A 21,900-nucleotide genomic window follows, 5' to 3' on the forward strand; every position below is an offset into this window, starting at 1 on the left:
TTAAAACAATAACAACAAAGAAATACTTAACAAAATCGATTAAAACATATTTATTAGGCTCATTCATTTAATTGCCAATTGAACAGAACAAATAAAGTGCCAACACTGATCAAATACTGTGATGTGCTGACTCAAGGTTTTTATTATTTGAAGTTGCTTCAACTGCCCCCAAGCTGTATCAGACCAGAGGCTGTTTTGGTGGACTTCTCAAGGGCCAGAAACCTGTCCAGCTTCTGTGCAAAATCTGGGGGCAGGTTGTGAGGGGATCTGTAGGTCTTCATGGTGGTACCCAGGTATGAGATGAGCTCACAGCCTTCCTCAAACTTCTGAAGTTTCTTTTTGTACTTCTGTCGAATAAAGTCCGGGTTCCTGGTGTTGAATGCTGTGAGGGTGGAGGGGTAGAAAGTTTCAAGTATGGGAAGATGCTTTGACTTTATTTGAAATGATCCTGCATTGAATAAATTAATTATTTTCACAAATTATTAAAACATATTATCCAAACCCTTCTCATCCCCAGCTATTCACAAGGAAGCCAAAATAAGAAAATCAAGGAGACCTTTCAGATGAAAGGCCAGGTACAATAAAGCAGATCTCTTCACACTGAGAAAGGGGAACTTTGGCTTGAGTTGACCAACAGAAGTCATGGCTTTGATTATGGGTACTGCCACACTCTAAAAAAAACATACATACATAAAAACTGTGGTTAAGAAAATTGTTCCACTTAAAAACAGTTTAATGATGGTTACACAGACCATTTAGTTATGTGACCAATATTAATAGGTACACAAAAGCAGCAGATTAACAGACTGAAGTGAGTGTCTGTGTTTCCGTGTTTTCTTACTTGTTCCAAATAGCCCATGATCGGTAAAGAGGTCAGTAAGACCGGATCTTCCAACGGAGGTAGTTTATGTGGAAGTTTCTGGTCCCAGTAAATATCAGGTGACCTGAGGACAGTTCTGTTGTGAATCATCTGTGTTTCATTTTACAAATAGCGCGTTGCTATGGCTATTATTAACATTATCTTTAATGAAATTAATATATTTATAAATGGCGGATATGTCAATTAATAATTATTAATGCTTTTATTTGATCAAAAATACAGTACGAACAGTAATAATAATAAATTGTTTTCTATGAATATTTTACGATGTAATTTATACCTCAGCAGCATTACTCATCACTCACATGATCCCCATGTCATGATTATCACATGATCCTTCAGAAATCATTCTAATATGCTGATTTGCTGCTCAAGAAACATTTCTTATTATTATCAATGTTGTGCTTCTTAATAGTTTTGTGGAAAATATCCCAAAAAAGCTTTTGATCAACTGAATGCATCCTTGCTGTATGAAAGTATTAATTTCTTTAAAAAAAATCTAATTCAGCCAAAAACACTACTCACTGGAGAAATTGCTCTTGTTTCTTCTCACTCTCAAATATATAGATCCTATTTCGATACTCAACAGCATACTCCATGTTCCCACGCACCAAGGCCTCATACCTACAGATGAAAAGAAAAACATGGTAGAACCTAATGCTTTCAAATGAAAATGTGTCTTTTACTTGGACTAAAGTGTGTGAAAAAGGTAGCTTATTAATGATGAAGTCTGTAGTAAAATTTAAAGGGATAGTTCACCCAAAAATGAAAACTTGATGTTTATCCGCTTACACCTCCTAGGGCATCGTAGATATAGGTGACTGTTTCTTCAGTAGAACACAAATGAAGATGTTTAACTGCAACCATTGCAGTCTGTCAGTCGTATAATGCATGTGAATGGTAAAAAAATCTATGAGAGTAAAAAAACATGCACTGACAAATCCATATTAAACCCTGCGGCTCGTGACGACACATTGATGTCTTAAGACATTAAAAGATCGGTTTGTGCGAGAAACCGAACAGTATTTATATAATTTTTTACCTCTAATACAACACTATGTCCAACAGCCTTCAGCGCCGATCACTTCCGGTAAGTGAGGTCAATGTACACTATAGAGACAGAGCGCATTTAGGCCACGCCCACACCATGGGGGAAACAATCCAACGCTCTCCATTGACTTTGTATTGCGTGAAGCGGCCTCCTTGTCATTTCTGTCTTATAACAAAAAACAGAACAATGTCTAAAAGCTGATATGTGACAAGGTGTACAGCAAACAAGCTAAACAACACAGAAATAAGTTGTCGACCCAAAAAAACGAACGTTTAAAGGGTTACTTCAGTGATTTAGCATTACGCTTTGTATTTAAACTGGGTCATTTATGCAGTAGAAAAGAGAAATTATTTTTGAATTTGGTGCCTTCTAGACTGAGAAAAGACAGAAAATGTATTTTTTAACAACTCCCAGAATACACTTGCTTTGCTGCCCTACTAGGCCACTTCGTACACCGTCGTTTTACTTTTGATCTTCATAGTAATACAATCATTTCGTTCAGTTAGAGAATAAACACTACAATTAAAACTGAACGTGTCTTTTCAATAAAGTGTGAGTGAGCCGAACGAAAGTCACAGCACAGAAGCAGCAGTGTTAGATTTCATTCGAGCTGAGCAGAGCTGAGGTAACGTTAAGCGCCAGTCTGGCACGTTTTCAGATCGCATATGGAAGCTAAACTATCACAGGAATTCATTGAAAAGTTGAAACACTCACTTTACTCTGCACCGCGCTCCGTTATGATTGCGTGCGGCCTGTGTCTAACATTCTGTGCGTGAGATCTCTCCCCTATGGGCGGGTTGATAACATGCGGAACAGCTCCATCTAGTGGCTGTAGTCTTTAGCCTCTGGCCAAAAAATCCTCTGATGATGCAAAAATGACGATATTTGCGTCATCGGAGGATTTTTTCCAGAAATAAAATGCATAATTCTCTCGTCTCTGGGGGATATGAGGGGGGAAAGTAATATATACTATATTAGTAGAAATATACTACCGGGTTTCTACTGATACAAAGCCTAATGCTAAATCACTGAAGTTACCCTTTAAGGAGACAAAAGTGGATACAGGCAATAAGACGTAAAGCATCAGCAGGAAGAATGGCAAATATCCAAATGTCAGTTTAATATATTATATTTCCTGTCGCTGATTACGTTCCCCTTCAGTGGGTGTAGTTCTCAGTGTAATATAACATGTCGCGCTTTGTCTCAATTGCCTGTATCCACTTTTGTGTCCTTAAACGCTCATTATTTGGGTCAACAGCTTATAAAAACTTCTGGGTTTTTGGTTCTGGGCTTTGTTTAGCTTGTATTCAGTACACTGTCACATATCAGCTTTTAGACATTGTTCTGTTTTTTGTTATAAGTCCGAAATGACAAGGAGGCAGCCTCACGAAATGCAAAGTCAATGGAGAGCGTTAGATTGTCCCCCCCCCCCGGTGGGCGTGGTCACCTATATCACCAACGTCACCTATATCTTGGATGCCCTGGGGGTAAGCAGATAAACATCAAATTTTCATTTTTGGTTGAACTATCCCTTTAAGGTAATTCTCCCCATAAGTGTCATAGAGTTTCTTGGCTGTACCTCTGTTGACCATCTAGATAAGTGACGGGGCAGAAACCCTTCATCTCCACCTGTTGAGGGAACCTGCTCTTCACCTGGCCTGCATTGAGCTTATGAGGCAGGAGTGGAGGAGGGGGTAATTGGTAAGGGCAACCTGGAACCACAAACTGATCCGGGGAATCTAAAAACCTCTTTTAAGAAACATATAAAGAGAGGTAGTGTTAAACCAAAGTTTCTGTGAACATGCTGTTGGAACATCTGACATGTTACCTCTAGAAGCTCCCTGCTGGCCATTTTGTAGAAGTGGCCCTTGAACTCTGCAGCCAATTCAAGTGAGGTATTATGTGAACAGTCCACCAGATGGCGATGGAGAGCTAAGCTAACTGGGCAGTACTGCCCAAACTCGCCCAGCCGAGACTGCAGCTCTCTTGGGGTAATGCACAGTCTGTTTATACAGGCTGCCTGGCCTGCGAGGATGACAGAAAGCTGTCACAAAACTACACATATTGATGTTATCAATGCAAATGTAATGCTTGATACAAGGATGCATATTACTAGTTATTTGCATGCTCTCACCTTTGTGAATTCTTTCCAGGTAAGCATAAATGTGTCTTATGCTTGTGCGAACTTCATCTAAAACTCGCTCCCATACCCACCACTTGCTCTTGTGAGCATCAATGGGAGTCCAGTTGTGATACTGCCGGTGGACGTGTTGCCTAAGAGCTTCAACTTCCCGCCGAAAGCAAGAGTAGCGAATGTTTAGGACCTGGGGGCTGTCATTCATTGGGTAAGACCTGTTGGAGAGAGTTGCCATAATCTTACATAATCTTGTGAATATTTGCATCTAATAGAGTATTATTCCAGACCATAATACCACAACATTTATAACACTGTGAACATTAAAATAAATAAAAAATCTACTTGATACAAGCAATACTTAGCTTTTATTCTCATCATTTTTGCAAATATATTCTCGTAACATTAACTTAATTTTCATAAAATTGCGTCTTATAATTTTTTCTGACTTTATTCTTGTAAAAGGTCTATTATGAAATGATCTATTATGACTTCACTCTTATAATGTTATGAGTATAGTCTTAAATATAAAAAAAGGCATTAAAATGGTGTACTTTTTAGCGTTTTCCTTAATTGAAAGCTGAAATAAAACAAAATACACTATATTGCCATAAGTATTGGGACACCCCTCCAAATCATTGAACTCAGGTGTTTCAATCACTTCCATGGCCACAGGCCACATAAATTCAAGCACCTAGGCATGCTTCTACAAACATTTGTGAAAGAGTGGGTCGCTCTCAGGAGCTCAGTGAATTCAAGCGAGGTACCGTGATAGGTTGCCACCTGTGCAATAAGTCCATTCATGAAATTTCCTCACTTCTAAATATTCCACGGTCAACTGTTAGTGGTATTATAACAAAGTGGAAGCAATTGGGAAAAACAACAACTCAGCCACAAAGTGGTAGGCCACATAAAATCACAGAGCGGGGTCAGCGCATGCTGAGGCGCACAGTGCCCAGAAGTTGCCAACTTTATAGTCAATAGCTACAGACCTCCAAACTTTGTGTGGCCTTCAGATTAGCTCAAGAACAGTCCATAGAAAGCTTCATGGACTGGGTTTCCTCAAGTGCAATGCAAAGAGTCAGAGGCACTGTGTAAAGCACACCGCCACTGGACTCTAGAGCAGTGGAGACATGTTCTCTGGAGTGACGAATCACGCTTCTCTGTCTGGCAATCCGATAGACGATTCGGGGTTTGGCAGTTGCCAGGAGAACAGTACTTGCCTGACTACATTGTGGCACGTGTAAAGTTTGGTAGAGGGGGGATTATGGTGTGGGGGGGGTTGTTTTTCAGGAGTTGGTCTGGGCCCCTTAGTTCCAGTGAAAGGAACTCTTAATGCTTCAGCATACCAAGACATTTTGGACAATTTCATGCTCCCAACTTTGTGGGAACAGTTTGGGGATGGCCCCTTCCTGTTCCAACATGACTGCGCACCAGTGCACAAAGCAATGTCCATAAAGACATGGATGAGCGAGTTTGGTGTGGAGGAACTTCACTGAGTCCTGACCTCAACCCGATAGAACACCTTTGGGATGAATTGGAGCTGAGACTGCGAGCCAGGCCTTCTCATCCAACATCAGTGCCTGACCTCACAAATGCGCTTCTAGAAGAACGGTCAAAAATTCCCATAAACACACTCTTAAACCTTGTGGAAAGCCTTCCCAGAAGAGTTGCAAAGGGTGGGCCAACTCCATATTAAACCCTACGGATTAAGAATGGGATGTCATTAAGTTCATGTGCATGTAAAGGCAGACGTCCCAAACGTTTTGGCAATATAGTGTATAAATATTAGATGAAGCAACTTAATCTTTAAAAAAAAAAATTTTTTTTTAAAAATAAAATAAGTTTAAGTAATACAATTACTAAAACTGAAATAAATATAAATTAAACCTAAATTAGAAATATTCAAAAACAAAAATGAATAAAAATGACAAAAGCACATAACAAAATTACTCAAATTTAGGTTTACATTTTTAAAGTTAACGTAAACGGCAAATTCTTGAAAAGCTACGTGAAAGTAACGTGAAAAGCTAATTCAAAATATTATTAAATACAATGATACTAAAATAACACTAGAGATGTGTGAGTGTTTGTGCTGGTCTGACTTGTTGTTTTTCGCCCTGTCTTTCAGGCCTCTCCTCAGCACTTCCGCCATGTCCAGTTGCAGTTCAATCACTAGCATAGGAATAATGCTGCAGGATTCCAGTAATTCAGCCTGATGCTTGGTCACAGGGAAGCCGTCCAACACAAACCTAAGGATCAAACACATGTATAATGCCATATACATAGATTTAAAGTCTTCTGTCTTTCAGGTTATTTTTTCTTGCAGAAGTACATTTCTTTGATTGGAAAAACTGTGGTCCTCACCCACGAGTGCTGCACACCAGGCTCATTACTGCCACCTCCAAGCACTGGATGGCTAGTTCATCAGGAACGGTCATGCCCTGGTTCAAACGCTTCTGTACCTGAGAAGCCAATTCAGTTTTGGACTGATGGTTGAGCACCATACGTATTGCATCTCCAATTGAAAGTCGAGCGAGACCATACTTCTGTGCAAACACCCGGGCCACTGAATGCACACACACACACACACACACACACACACACACAGTTAAAAGCTACGTTTTATGAAATCTATAAAAACACTTGCTTTTAAGTTATTCTGGTCTGATTTCACAGACAGGGCTTAGATTGCAGGATTAGGACTTAAATGAGGTAATTCAAGTAGCTTTTTTAAATGTACCTTAGAAAAAAACATTACTGATGTTCATCTTGACACAAAACAACAGCACTGACATAGCCTATTTTAAGATATGTCAGTGCAAATTACTTTCAGCTCAAACATGCATTTTATTCTGGGACTAGTCTTAAGCCTCGTCTGTGAAACTGTGAGTGACTTGTATTTTATTTCCAGAAATATGACCTGTGGTTTTGCCTGCTTTGGGTGGGCCAATTATAGCCAGTTTGATTGGAAGAGAAGGGTTGGGCTTTGGTTGACGGAGATATTTGATTGGGTTGAGGATAAAGGTGTTGCGTGTCTCCCTGGAGGCAAAGAAGTAGATGAACTTATGTAGGATGACAGGGAATGTGGCATTGAAAGGGCCTTGTGGAGGCTGGATCAAATCTCCTTCTGCGTACTACAGAACATAACAGAAAACAGACTTTTTTGCCTCTTTGTTTTTTATTTGTATGCTCTGTTTAGGCTATTTTAGGTTTATATTATTCAATTCATTTTCAATATGTAGTATATCTGCTTTTACCTTAACAGGATCCCAGCACCCGAAGGCACTGGGATATTTAAAGGAGCAGTACAGGAGTCTTCTGGCAAGACTGTAGCTGATTGGCTGACACATCTGAAAGAGTGAGTCTCTGTTTACCATCAGAGGTTTGATTCTCTGTAGGAGCTGATACCTCACGATCCGAGGCAAACTGCCTGCGCTAATAACCAGACGGGGGATTTGGTTGTCTGTTAGAAAGTTCTATGAAAAAAAAACACATGTATTATCTGAAGAATTTCTAGAATTGAACAAAAGCTATAATGTCTTCCTGATATGAACAGTCAATAATGAATTTGAAGTTGTTCGTAATATGAGCTTTTAGCTTCTCCTCACTGTCATACTGGTGAGGTTGTTGTCATCCTTGTCAAACCTCTGACTGATCTCCGTCTCCAGCCTCTCTTCTGCACTAGTTTCTGTTTCTTCATCCTCTGCCTCATCTTCCTCTACAGGAAACTCCTCCAGCAGTATGTCCTCTATTTCCTCCTCTTCGTTCATTGCTTCTGCTTCTTCTTGCACCTCTTCATCATCCTCATCCTCCTAAAGAGCAACAGAATTTTCAGTCATAATCTGTCACTCACCAATGCATAAAGACATAACGATAGTTGACATTAATGACCTGTTCAGTGAGTGGGCTTGATTTTTTGGTTGCACGTTCTGCCATAAGCTCAGCTCTTCTCTGGGTGATGGCCCGCTCCTACAGTTTGACACAGACCAATACATATTTACTCCAAAAATGTGTAACACCTGCTTTACGGTAATTTCCTGCTGTTTATTTTGCTCATTTGGATTTTACATCCTTTTATCCCAAGTGCTGTTTTCGCTTAAACACTCACCCTAAGTTCGCTCCGCAGCTTAATGACCAGGCGCTTTTGTTCTTGCCTGCGCTCTTTTCTCTCTCTCCAACGCGTGAGTCGCAAAGGCAGGAGACGCCGCACTACCTCAGACACCTCTACAGACATCACTGCTACCACATCTGGAAACAAGTGATGCTCCACCATGAAGGACACCTCCTCTTGGTTTTGGGGAAATCCCTCCAAAATAAACCCTGTGGATCTGAGAGAAAAGTTGTGTGTACTCACCCTCCTACATTCAAACACATATGCTTATTTTTCCCTTGGAATATAGCTTGCAAGTCATATGTACTACTTTTACTTTTATGGCTTTTATATATACATATACAGTATTACAGATTGACTGATACTGCATTTTTATGACAGATGAGATATGATACAGATGTCTGATAAAAAATTATGCTTAAAATTGTGTTTTATTATTTATATATTTTTGCTTTTTGACACAACAATACATGATGATGATGATGATGATGATGATAACAATAAAAAACATATGCATTGTGATTATTTTACTACTACTAGTAATAAGTTATTATATTACTATTATTGTTATTTGTGCCATTATATTTATGCAAAGTTTTTGTGATCTAAGTGGTCTCAAATCAATGTTGTTATTGTTAAAAATAAAATATAAATATTAGACAAAAAAAACTAATGCAACCAACTGAAATAAAGAAAAACTGATGAGCTATATATAAATATTTACAAAAACAAATAAACGAAAAAATATATATAAATTAAATTTAAATCAAAATATTAATAAAAAATGTTTAATACATTTTTATCAGTTTTTGGCTGTTTAATTGTTAAGCTACACTTTAAAAAGTTATTTAAAAAATATATAGATTTTAAAGAATGATAACCGTTTAAAAGTGTGAGTATTGCTTAAACTGACAATTAATCTATCTCTAGCTATTGTTTTTTTGGAGCTATTTGAAGCTTGAAACTTTGACTGCCATTGTATGAAAGAGGTTCTCTTCTTTTTTTGTGCAGGTTTGGAACGATGTGAGGGTCAATAAATAATGACAAAATCTAAATTTGGAGGTGGACGATTTAAAGTTTAAGCTATTTCTGCAAGTGTTTTGTTGTTGTTGTTGTTTTATGAGGTAGCATGTGTGAATTAGTGAGTGTTTGTGAATGAACATTTACTTGTAGGGTTCCTGGTCCCACCACTGCAATAAAACCATTTCCAGTATCTCCGGAGGGAGAGGATCACCATCCTGCAGATATGCCTTTATGGCCTCCTCATCATCAGTCAATGCTGGTTCTTCCTACAAACACACCAATGCAAAAAATTACTCCGGGATAAGCTATGGAACAAAAACACAAATTCAAACATCTTGCACTTACATTTGTGTCAGGATTAGCAGATGCAGTATCCTCACGACTGGTCTTGTCTTCCTGGTCTGGAGGGGATTCTGCGTTCTGACCCTGGGCTTGAGCCTCCAGCAGGACCTGCAGCTCCTCCGGGGGTTCCTCAGGGGGTTCAGAATCATCTGCATATGACACATGTTTCTGTGTCTTCCGTAGGATCAGCTCCTGTAGCCGCTCTCGGAACTGGATGTGGAAAACTCCCAGCTGCTCTGCAAGCCAGTTCCCATGGGTGGTCTTTCCAGAGCCCCTCACTCCTAGCATGAAGACACGCAGCGCAGGTGGCTGGTTGCATACAAGCAGCGCTTTGAGTTACGTATTATTTGCCACAAATTGTACATATTTGACATTTCCTATTTGTTTTCACAGATGCAGAAGACGTTCAAAAGTACAAAACAAGGTCAGAGGTTTGTTGTCACATTCCAACATGTTTGTGTTTTTATAATTTACCCTGATGTAGAAATATATGTGATGCATTTATCCTGTAAAAATATAAGATGCCTCAATAAGGTCTGTTGACCGAAACATTGCGTATTAAGATTTTTTTGTGTATTTTTTAGTTTATCATTTATCCTGAGAAAATACAAAAATACCTTTAATGGTTGTGTGTTAGATATGTAGATTTCAGGGTCCTGTAGGAACTTTTCTTGTGCCTCTGTGCTGGAGAAATAATAGACTTTGTCTCTGTACTTGGCAGCATATTCGTCCAGACACGGTTGTAGCGTACCCCTCTCCTTCAGCACCACTGGACAAAAATGCTTGGTGTCTCCCAGCTGCCTCTTAGAGCTGACTTCCTCCTGAGACCATCATAAACAAAAGAGTGGCATGATATTCTAAGAATCAGTAACAGGTTGTTCTTACATCTGTCTGCTCTATTTTTATAAATTGTTGGTCAAAGTCAGAGTTTCCCTAATCTCAGCCTCATACGTCACGGCCACAGACCGTTGGCTGAATATCTGATGTATATGGCACACTTATCTGGAAACACTTCAGATTGGTTGAATTCTACAGGATGTCCGTGAGACGAGTGTGTTGCATTCTTTAACGGTCCGTCTAGAAACAAATGCAGTGACGCCAAACTCCCTCGTGGAAGAAGAGCGCATCGTGTGAAAACGATCGCTTATCAGCTAAAGGCTGGTTTTTCAAAAGTATAAGTTCATGGCTCCATTGTTACAGTAAACTTGCTCACCGTTCTTGAATGAATAATTATCTGTTATTGCAGGGACATCGACTTTACATGGTCACGCCCCTAAACACGATGCAGAACAAATCCATGGGTGCGTCTCAATCAGCTCCCTTGTTCAGTAGTCAGGGCACTGATCAGGACATAAGTCAGTGGGCTGACTCCCTGATCAGTGCCCTGACTTCTGAACTAGGGAGCTGATTGAGACGCACCCAAAGTGTAATATCGGCCAATACTGATCTCCGGCTGATCGATCGGAGCATCCCTAGTAATTAGTTGCTTTACATGTCACTCAAACGTCTCTTGGGCGGTCTTCGGCCAATGAAAGCTGCAATAGAGTCCAGACCTTCTGTCGTCAGTCTGAAGGTCTGGCTACGCGTGACTAGGGGTGCGTCTCAATCAGCTCCCTAGTTCAGTAGTCAGGGCACTGATTAGGGAGTCAGCCCACTGACTGATTCCCTGATCAGTGCCCTGACTACTGAACTAGGGAGCTGATTGAGACGCACCCTAGGGTTTCCCAAACTAGGGTTTGTGAATGAATGAAAAGTTCATATTTAATTAAATTAAAATAATTGATTTTAAAAACAATTAAAATAGAACAATTTTATATTATAATATATATTTGTTTACTTGCATGCCTTGCAACCATTAATCAATGTTAGAGATGCTGAGAACTTAAAATCTTAGGAGTACTTAAAGTAAATATTTTAGGTCAAAAGGGATTTGGTGTACAAAAGTTCTTTTTCGACCGTCGGGCCGAACGGTTCTAATGACACAGAGCGGTTATGGTTTCCACGTGAACTTGGTTTGGCACGGCAAGGTTACAAAACATTTCCGGGCCTAAATTCCGTGCAATGACATTAGGGACACTCAGGATTGGTCAACACTGCAGCCAAGCACACTATTTGAGGGAAGTAAAGACATGTAAATAATAAAATTCAAAGAAATATCTGATCATCTTCCATAACGTGGGTGCTATTTACATCTCATACAGTCTGTAGACTCTTACGTTACCAAGGCATCGAGTGACACAATTGTATTACATTCCAAAGAGCTCGGTTATCAGCCCTACAGTAGAAAATGAAACCATATCCGTACCAGTCGAGCCGGATTGGCACGGAATGGAACGGTTAAGCAACGAGAACTGTTTGGCCCAATGGTGGAAAAACAGCTAATGGTTTTTGAAATGCAAGAGCCTGTCATGTGTGAACGGATCCAAATGCAGTAATCAACATGAAATTATATTCACAAACCATTTTTACTGTTGTAATATGACGTATTTCTACAGGATATTCATTAATAAAAAATATTATCATTTACAAGACCAGAAATGTGTATTAGTAAAATAAAAGTGTTAAATTTTGATTTCATTATTCATTTGTGTTCAGTGCTGGATTAATGATGAGTGTAACCTCTGATTCTTGTTCCTCCTCCTCTTCATTATCATCATCTTGTTTCTCAACCTGTGCCAGTGCATGTATAGCCTCATCCTCCTCCTCCAGGTCTGCACTAGATATCATATGAGCTGTGTACTTAAATGGCTCTAAGAGAGAAATTTAGAGAGGGACAAGTGAAAGACAGAACAGTGAATGAGAGGGTGTGACCGCTAATTTAGAGAGCATGAAACAGACAGACAGTCCACTCCACGTACTCTCCATCCGGTCAATCATCTCTTGGAGGATGTCCTGAGGTGTTTTGTTGGTGATGTTCAGTTTTGCATAGCTGCAGGTGATGGTGTGCTCCATGCTTTCCCAATCTGCTACAAACTGCTTCAGCTGCACACTAAAGGCATCCATCTCTGGGCCGTCAGGATAACCATTTTCCCATGTTGGAAGCACCACCTCTGTACACCCAGACATATGCAGATATGCAAAAATATATACCATCCAGAAGAAGTTGTGAAGTTGAATATATAGTTGAAGTTGAAATATACAGATAGATAATAAGACTACAAACCTTTATCAATCAATCTTTTGCCTTCATCATCAGACTTATCAGAACTCTCTGTAAATACATGTAAATTATTTATCAAAACCTATTTTAACACATATTCATACCTTAAAGGTCCCATGGCATGAAAATTTCATTCCCCTAGCCTGTTTATGGTCCCCAAGTGGCTAGAAATTTTGATGGGTGTAAACCGAGTTCTGGCTGTCTTTCTCTGCCTTTGAGAAAATGACAGTTCAGACGAGCTGATCTGGAATTTTCCTGTTATGACGTCATACCAGGAAAGGTTACCTCCCCTTCCTCTGCTTTGCCCGCCCAGAGCATTCAGAGAAAATGGATTCAGTTTATGTCAGCACATGCTTTACAAACAGACTTTTACCATATGGATTCGACAGCACCGCGACAAACAGTGTTCATTAATGCCTGATCTGTGACCAGTGATTTCTGATGTGTAGCTAATCATTCAAGTTCCCTCAGACTTTCTTTCTAGATCGTTTAATGATCGCTGTCTTGATGCCCTCAGCGTAATGCATCAGTGAATCAAGCCAGTGACTAAAACGATCGTTTCTGTTAGTAGCATGAAACAAATCCCTTATTTAAGTCATTAAACTACAGAGAGCGATCAGAGAACACTCTTTATAATGTTCGTGTGACATAGGGCTCTGTCACGATCATGGCAGCACTACATTTTACACGCACATTTGATCCATTATCCACCTGGCTTATTGTTTCCTAACCCTTGGGTGCACACAAGGGTCAGGTTAACGCTTCAGTAGCATACATAACACACACATATTCACACCATTATCGCATCTTTTTCCAAATCCCCTTTATAAACACACACAGACAACAGAAAAATGTATCCATAGATGTTTATTGGACTTATCTGCATATTATGTTTTGTCTTTGGTCGCGGTCTGTTTGTGTTGTGGTTAGTCCAGGTTACTCGAGGCAAATGGCAATCAATTTGTCAATCACACGTCGCGAGTGTATCTGCACACTTGCCCAAACTGCCGTTATAATGAATGACACTGTTATGCTGCACAAAGCTCTTACTGTATTCCTGTCGATGTTGTGTTTGCTGTTAGTTGTAGTGAAAGCATTTTTTTTTTAGAGAAAACGCGTTGCAATGACGAGATCACCGCATTCACAAGATCAACAGACTGTCTGTCTACTCTATGCTCATCACTGCAGCTTTTCATGTCATAGGAATAGATCATAAAATAATGCTATAATCCACACTTTGACGATTCGTTCATCTCGACGGCTGTAATGGTACATTACATGTGTTACAAAGTACATAGAATAAGGTGGAAGATAGAGTCGACATGACTGGGACTGTTTATTCAGAACTCTCAGCTACAAATAAGCTTGCGCTAACAGCACAGCGCTCTCAACAACTCCAGCTCTCCGTGGTTCACGCACAGTCAGCCTCTCTCTCTCATGCATGCAGTCAGTGCGTGCAGTGCCTTGATAAACCACGCCCCCTTCGCAACATAATCTAACACTCATTTCAAATGCAAAGATGTCAGCCGATCCCAACAGTGGCCGTTTTCACTGAAGTCTCACAGCAGACACGCCCCTTGAAACAGGACATTCAGCCAGAGGGGTAATAACAGTATAGAAAAACTGCCTTTTATTTCTAAATTATGACATTTTTTAATGTAAAAATCATACTAACAATATAAGTACACCTCAGGAAACATTATAAAATAATAGAAAAATGCCAAGCCATGGGACCTTTAAGACCTAAGACCACTGGCAATACTGTAAGGTTGAGCAGAGTTCGACATTATGTAAATGCACAGCAACATGTTAATGAGTTAAAGACTACCTGACTCCTCAATCAATGTCTCTAGTTTGGGCTGGGTGTCAATAGGCTGTGAATCTTTGTTTGAGGCTTCAGTTGGTTTCCTGCAACAACAACAAAAAAAAGAAGCATGAAAACAATGCAGAAAATCGTTCAAAAACTTTGAAAACTTTTCAACATGAAATTATGAAAATCAGAATGTTAAACTTGTAATGATTTTTCATTAGGTGCAATTGGGTCCAAACATCTGAAAATTTGGGAGTCAAAATCTAATGTAAACCTGGAAATACTACCATTCAAAAATGTTTTAGTGATAGTAAAGACCTTATAATGTTACAAAGGATTACTATTTCAAATGAATGCTGTACTTTTTAATTTTCTATTAATCATTGAATCCTGCAAAAAAAATAATTTCCACGAAAATATTAAGCAGCATATCTCAAAATGTTATTTGAGCACTAAATCACCAATGATTTCTGAAGGATACATTTTTTAATTTCCTTTACTCAAATTATGCTGATAATATAATTAATTTAAAACAAAATAAATGCATTTTCTCCAGTGGTTTAAAACGTTATATTTTCCTAAACTGGGCCCTTATATTAGCTGCACTTACAGTGTCTCATGATTGTCTTGTGTCTTATGCAGTTTCCTTTCTTTCTTTAGGCGAGCCAGCACAGCTCGATCCACCTCTTCTTTATTCTGTTCATACATCCTGGTAAGTACAGTCCTTCCTTCAATAAAAAAATAACAAGTGACCATCATAATTAAGTGGACTTAATGGCCTAAACAAGCATAGACTGTATTATTTGATGTCAAAATCAGGGCTAAAAAATTATTAATTATACACGCAAATACATGTCTTTCTCTCACCATCTCCATCATTGTCTTGCAGACAGAATAGGACTTCAGGTGTTATAGCACCATGTATTTCATCAATGGTGATCATCTGTGATCTACTGCTGGGAATGTTGTCCAGTATCCATCCCCTTTTATAATCAGCATCAACACCTTCAGCCTCAATCTGAAAACCCACAGGCACTCTTAGAAACACACATAATGTTGTTTTATGTTAGTATGAGAGCTGAGGGAGGAAGCACAGCAGTCTACCTCTCTTATGTGCTTCTCCAGGGCCTCTAAATAAAGCTCCCGTGAAGCTGTGACTTGAGACAATGCTGCTTCCTTCATAGCTTCCTCCACAAGAGCCTGAACATCTGGATGATCTTCTGTCACTTCTATTGCTGTAAAAATGACATATTAGTATTGTATTTATTAATATTTTGGATTGGCATTTGTTTTTATATTTTCAGTGTTCATTTTAATTTTAGTTAAGTTTTGCTATTATTGCTTTTGTCATTTGTATTATTTTTTTTAATTTATTTTAGTACCTCAGCTTTAGTACTACATTTATTTCTGTTAGTTGCAAAGGCAACTTTTTTCAAATCCAATTTTTTAATCAAATATTTATGTTTGATTTGATTTCAGCTTTATTTCAATGAAAGAAAATGATTTTTAGCATTTTAGATTAATGTAGTAAGGTACATTTCATATTATTTATGTGTAGTATTTATATTGTATAGTATGTAAAGTGTTAGTACACCCAAAAATGAAAATTCTGTCATCATTTAGTCACCCTCATGTCGTCGTTCCAAACCCATAAGACTTTCGTTCATCTTCGGAACACAAATTAAAATGAAACCGGAGAGCTTTCTGTCCCTCCAAAAGTTCATAAAGAGATCGTAAAACTAATCCATATCAATTGAATGTTTACATTTTCTGAAGATACACAATCACTTTATATGATGAACAGATTTAATTTAGGCTTTTATTCACATATAAACATTAATAAACACACACATCAGTTGTTCGCATGACATGTTCGCTTGATGTTTGAGAACCAATGAGGTTCATTCTCGTGTGTTACGTTTGAGCTTCCGCAAGAACCATTAAGGTTTGTTTTTGCACGTCAAGCAGGTTCGGTTGAGCTTCTGTTTATGTTCGCTGATCAATGTTTATATGAAAATAAAAGCCTAAATTCAATCTGTTCATCATATAAAGCGATCGAGTCTCTTCAGAGTTTGGATTTTTTTTTATTTACTAAACCGCTGAATTCATATGGATTAATTTTATGATCTCTTTATTAACTTTTTGAAGCGTCGAAATGGTAGTTGTGTGGACTGTCGATGGAGGGACAGAAATCTCTCAGATTTCATTAAAAATATCTTAATTTGTGTTCCGAAGATGAACGAAAGTCTTACAGTTTTGGAACGACACGAAGGTGAGTAATTGATGACAGAATTTTCATTTTTGGGTGAACTAGCCCTTTAACACTCTCTGTAACCACTGCATTAATATTTAACTTTGTACTCTTTTCATTTATTTAATGTGTGTATATAAAAATGATGTGAATGATAACAGTTAACAAAATGTTAAAGTACAGAATATACATTATTATCAGTGAAACTGAGGGGGGTGTAAAGTCCATGTTTGTGCATTGACCTCACCTGAGTAAGTTTCATCAGACTCACCCTCACTGGTTGTCACATTACCTACACAAATTGAGAAAAAAACATCTCAAATGTGTCCCAGAATGTTTTGAAAGTCAATCATCTTATCATTCTATCATGCCATGGAGCTTGTTGTTTGGTAGGTTTACCAAGTTGGCATCCTTATAACATTTCTAACCTGATGCATGTGTAGCATCAAGCTGCATCTTGGCTCTGACCTTCTCCATGCTTGCGAGGGTGGCGTCGTGACGCACTTTGTCTAACATGTCTTGTGTAAACATACTCAGTGTACGCTCCATCAGCTCCTCAACGTCTACCACTACAGCCCCATAATACTCAGCTAGCAGTGCACACATTGTGCTCTTTCCTGAGCATTGTGGGCCGATCACAGACACCCTGCAAGGCAAGTGGGGTATGGGTGGCAGCAGGTAGCATCGAGGGTTCGCCATGAACTTCTGCAGAGCATTTTGAGACGACAGGACATAGAACCTATCCATGAAGCTGATGAAGAGAAATTATGAAATTATAAATGGCCCCTCACTTTGAAGTCGTTTTATTTATATTCAATTAGTTTGCACTAACCCAACTGCAAACTCTGGACTGCCCTTGACCATCCTTCCCTCTTTGAGTGCCACTGGACAGTTGCAGGACCATCGACTCTTTCGCCAATGAAAGCCTGGTGCAACATTCCTACATGAAGACAGAGTCCGAAACAGCTCCTCCTACAAAAACAGACTTGGTGAAGAGGCATGTAAAATGACGGTTGCTTTAGTGAGGTGTGTGTTTGCAGTATCTGACCATGTCCATCTGATCAGCAAGCTCTGGGTCCTCTGTCGGCATCAAACGCACAGGCACAGCTGGACACCTCACAGCCATGGACTCCAAACGAGACATTACGGACTGTGCACAGGCAATTGAAAAGTTCAGTATCATAACATTATATATCATGTTATTTGAATGCTTTAGTGATTTCAAGACAGCATTGTTTCTAAAGGCCCGTTCACACCAAGAACGATAACTGTAACGATAACTATATTAGCATCCAGACCAACATACTATAATGATCTGTCTGCGTTATAGTGTCTGCCTACCACTTTAGATGCTCAAGTTCTTTAAAGAAGGATGAATTCTGATTGGCTGATTGGTAAATGTTTTTATAATTTATCAGCTGGATAAAAAAATTATCCAACAATACTGTTGCCCTATATTATTATCATTATAGTTGTCGTGTGGACTACACTATTCAAATAGAATTAGAGCGATTATTAAAACTTTATAGTTATCAATATAGTTATCGTCCTTGGTGTGAACAAGCCTTTAGGCATAACAGCTTGACAGAGGTCACCCACCTCAAAGAGCTCTTCTGGATCCTTGTTTCCATCCAGCTCAAATAAATATGGCGGATTATGGTCTGCCATGTAATCCTAGACATCAAACATAAGTATAACGGCTCTTTGTTTCAATAATATTGTGTGTGCAGGTGTGTAATAGGTGCCATTACCTCTAGAGGCCTGAGGATAGTGTCCTTATAGTGCATGATCCTGCTCTTGGTGTTCTCTGGGTAATTCTCACTCACTCTTACTAGTTGTGTGATCATGTCTTTCTGCAGCTCTATCTCTTCCATCTTAAACACAGATTTTCAATTGCATTTAGTCATTTGTGCACAGACTTTGGCAATTCTGAATTTATCCATGAAACTTGAAGAAGTAACCTTTGCAACATCTTGCTGTTATACAATTTAAACAGCGCTTTGGTAAAGTGTCTAGCAAATAAATAATGGCAATAATATACTGAACTCAATTTCCACTTTTGTGAATCCTCACACTTTTGTCAGTGGTTCTCAATCAGGGGGCTGTACCAAACTAAATAAAATAATATTTAAATCTATTTATTGAATTATTTATGATTACGTACTAAAATATCTTAAATAAATGCTGAAAAAAACAGGTAAATGTAATGAAAAAGGAAATTTCTCTCTTTTTTTTTTAAATCCACCCCCACCCCACCCTCAACAACTGTTGTTTTTATTGCAGAATGTCCAGTCTTGAAACTTCTCGAATCACAACATTAATTGTGGTTGGTTAGTTTAATGGACATACCACTTTTTGTAAATAAAAAAGTCAGACAACAAGCTGATATACTGGAATAAACATTGTAGCCTAAATGAGAGGTCTTCAGGTTACTGAGAAAGTTTTTCCTAAATGAAAAAGTACCCGGATGCACTTCATTAACAAACAAACAAAAAAGCATGGAATGTTGGGACACTTCATGCATTGCTGTGCATGACTTCATGCATTGAATGCACAACTGTCACAGCTTTCCTTAAGTAGACTCCAGACTCTGAAGTTGAATGACAAAATAACCATATAAAATTCATACACTGGATGGTGGAGCGAGTATAAGTGTAGAGTGTACAGTATGTCATTTAGGACACAGCTTAAAGGGATAGTTCACCCAAAAGTGAAAATTACCCCATGATTTACTCACCCTCAAGCCATCCCAGGTTTATATGACATTCTTCTTTCAGACGAATACAATCAGAGTTATATTAAAAAATGTCCTGACTAATCCAAGCATTATAAGGGCAGTAAAATTTAAGCCAAACAAAGTGCATCCATCCATTATTAAAGTAATCCACACGGCTCTGGGGGGCTAATAAAGGCCTTCTGAAGTGAATTGATGGGTTTGTGTAAGAAAAATATATTTAAAACTTTATAAATATCTACCGGCGGACCGCCTTTCGTATTCAACTTACGAAGAAAGTGTAATGCCTCTTGCAGTTCAAAGCGCTTACGCTACGTCCGCATCATACGTTGTGCTAGTTGCGCTTTTTTCGTAAATTGAATACGAATGGTCTGTTAAATATGGATATTTTTCTAACACAAACCCATCAATACGCTTTCAGAAGGCCTTTATTAACCACCTGGATCCGTATGGATTACTTTTATGATGGATGGATGCACTTTTTTGGGTTTCAAATTTTGGGCTGCCATTCACTGCCATTATAAAGCTTGAAAGAGTCAGGATATTTTTAATATAACTCTGATTGTATTCGTCTGAAAGAAGAATGTCATATACACCTAGGATGGCTTGAGGGTGAGTAAATCATGGGGTTATTTTCATTTTTGGATGAACTATCCCTTTAAGTATTACCTCTTCCTCCAGATCCTCTGTTTCTTCCTCTTCCTCATCCTCTAAGCTGCTGCTTTTTATGACTGGCTCTTTCTTCACAGGGTCCCAGTTCTCCCTCTGGAAGACACGGCCTGTCTCCGGATGTTGACGCTCATCTGATAGCCTGTGGATCAGGTCTCCGTCTGCACACTGCACACATACATTAAATGTCAATCACTTCACATTTATGTATAATATTTATACAGAAGTATATGAAATAAGGAGTGTTTATCTTAAAATTCAGAGGAGTACACTATTAAGATTATGAAAAACCTTGATGTTGATGATGAAGTCTGGTGGCATTCTGAGGCTTTTAATCAGGTCTATTTGCTCCTGTATCTTCAGGTATTCCTCTGACATTGATGGCAAACAGGCCAGTACATAACCTGCTCAACCACCATTCAAACAAGGCATTACAAATATATTTTAACAGATTTTAAAACAATTATTTATTGAATTATGTAATTTTAGTTGTCATACACTTACCATAATGTTCTACATCAGGTGACTTGAGTCGGTCAACAATTAACTGGACCATCATCTCTTCCGGAACAGCTTTCCCTTCCACCAGAATCTTAAAGAGCTGAAACAAAAATATTTTTTGACACTACAATTGTTTGCAGGGGTTATTTCTATGTAAATAAATAAACAGTGATACACACCTGTATACCTTGTTCAGTCTCATCATTAATGTGGCTGTTGAGAAGATCTGTATCTAAAAGGGTGAAGAAATACAAATATTTAGAAAGTCCATATGTGTAGTAATAGCATTGAGGCATCAAATACATTTACCATCAATGAGGAGACAATTCCAAGTCTTGGCTAATTTTTTGGCTAAAGTAGATTTGCCAACACCCTGAAAATAATACACAAAAAATCACACAATGTAACACAAAATACTGAGAAATATTTACTTTCATGCTTGAGAAATAAGGATGAATGTTGGAAACTCACTGGTTTTCCAATGACGATAAAACATGTTGTCTTGGAGAGCAGAATCTCTCTCTCTGCTTCATCCTCGATGAGTTTATCCACTAACGGGAAGCTGGACGCATCAGAGACACTGGATGACATGATACGTTACTGTAAAGCAGAAATACAAAACTATGAATTTCTTTCAGTTAGGTCAAACAGTCTAATTCAGTATAAAATAATCGTTAACTATCATCTGACATTAAGATTTTATGTTTTGAGTATCGCACGCCGTTTTTCTAATTCGTGCTTCTGTAATCCTATATGCTTCGATACGTTAAAATAAACATCATATTCTCTTTGTTAAATGATTTTACTCACTTTATAATAGTCACTGCACCAACAAAATGTAACCTCCATCTTTCTCCGCTCTTTTTGTTGAACAGTGTCATGACAACCAGGCCACAACAGAAACGAGAAACAAGATTTGACGAACTTTTTTATTTTGTTGACGTGGGCTTGAGTTACCAAAAAATGTAAAAATGTAAAAAATGCCACTGATAACGTTGCGTCTTTTAAAAATACCTTTTAACAAGAAATTTGCCAGTAGCCTTTTCATATTTGCTTAAACATGAACTCATTCAATAGGACCACCAGATGTCAGTGTTGAGCATTCGCGGCTGACTGGCAATTTATTTATTTCTCTATTTACAAGTGTCAAAGTACACAGACACACAGAGAGAGAGAGAGAGAGAGAGAGAGAGAGAGAGAGAGAGAGAGAGAGAGAGAGAGAGAGAGAGAG

General features: G+C 38.5%; 1 protein-coding gene across 1 annotated transcript; it reads right to left on the minus strand.

The window, feature by feature from the left end:
• Window positions 1-34: 34 nt before the first annotated feature.
• Window positions 35-21,260, minus strand: ak9 (adenylate kinase 9; the record flags this gene model as incomplete). Its single annotated transcript, XM_079832239.1, has 35 exons — window positions 35-382; window positions 557-671; window positions 842-944; window positions 1,406-1,504; window positions 3,511-3,680; window positions 3,760-3,956; window positions 4,066-4,255; window positions 6,140-6,317; window positions 6,433-6,634; window positions 6,989-7,202; window positions 7,326-7,544; window positions 7,677-7,880; window positions 7,951-8,037; window positions 8,177-8,396; window positions 9,347-9,468; window positions 9,548-9,853; window positions 10,162-10,362; window positions 12,164-12,294; window positions 12,403-12,594; window positions 12,708-12,755; window positions 14,533-14,612; window positions 15,125-15,242; window positions 15,382-15,532; window positions 15,619-15,749; window positions 17,203-17,516; window positions 17,598-17,737; window positions 17,814-17,915; window positions 18,365-18,439; window positions 18,517-18,639; window positions 20,169-20,336; window positions 20,460-20,572; window positions 20,673-20,769; window positions 20,849-20,901; window positions 20,979-21,042; window positions 21,141-21,260. The coding sequence occupies 35 exons, from the start codon at window positions 21,258-21,260 to the stop codon at window positions 159-161; spliced, it is 5,271 nt and encodes a 1,756-aa protein (XP_079688365.1). The 3' UTR covers window positions 35-158.
• Window positions 21,261-21,900: the final 640 nt, after the last annotated feature.

This window comes from Gobio gobio (assembly GCF_949357685.1).
Source record: "Gobio gobio genome assembly, chromosome: 12".
Classification (NCBI taxonomy): Eukaryota; Metazoa; Chordata; class Actinopteri; order Cypriniformes; family Gobionidae; genus Gobio; species Gobio gobio.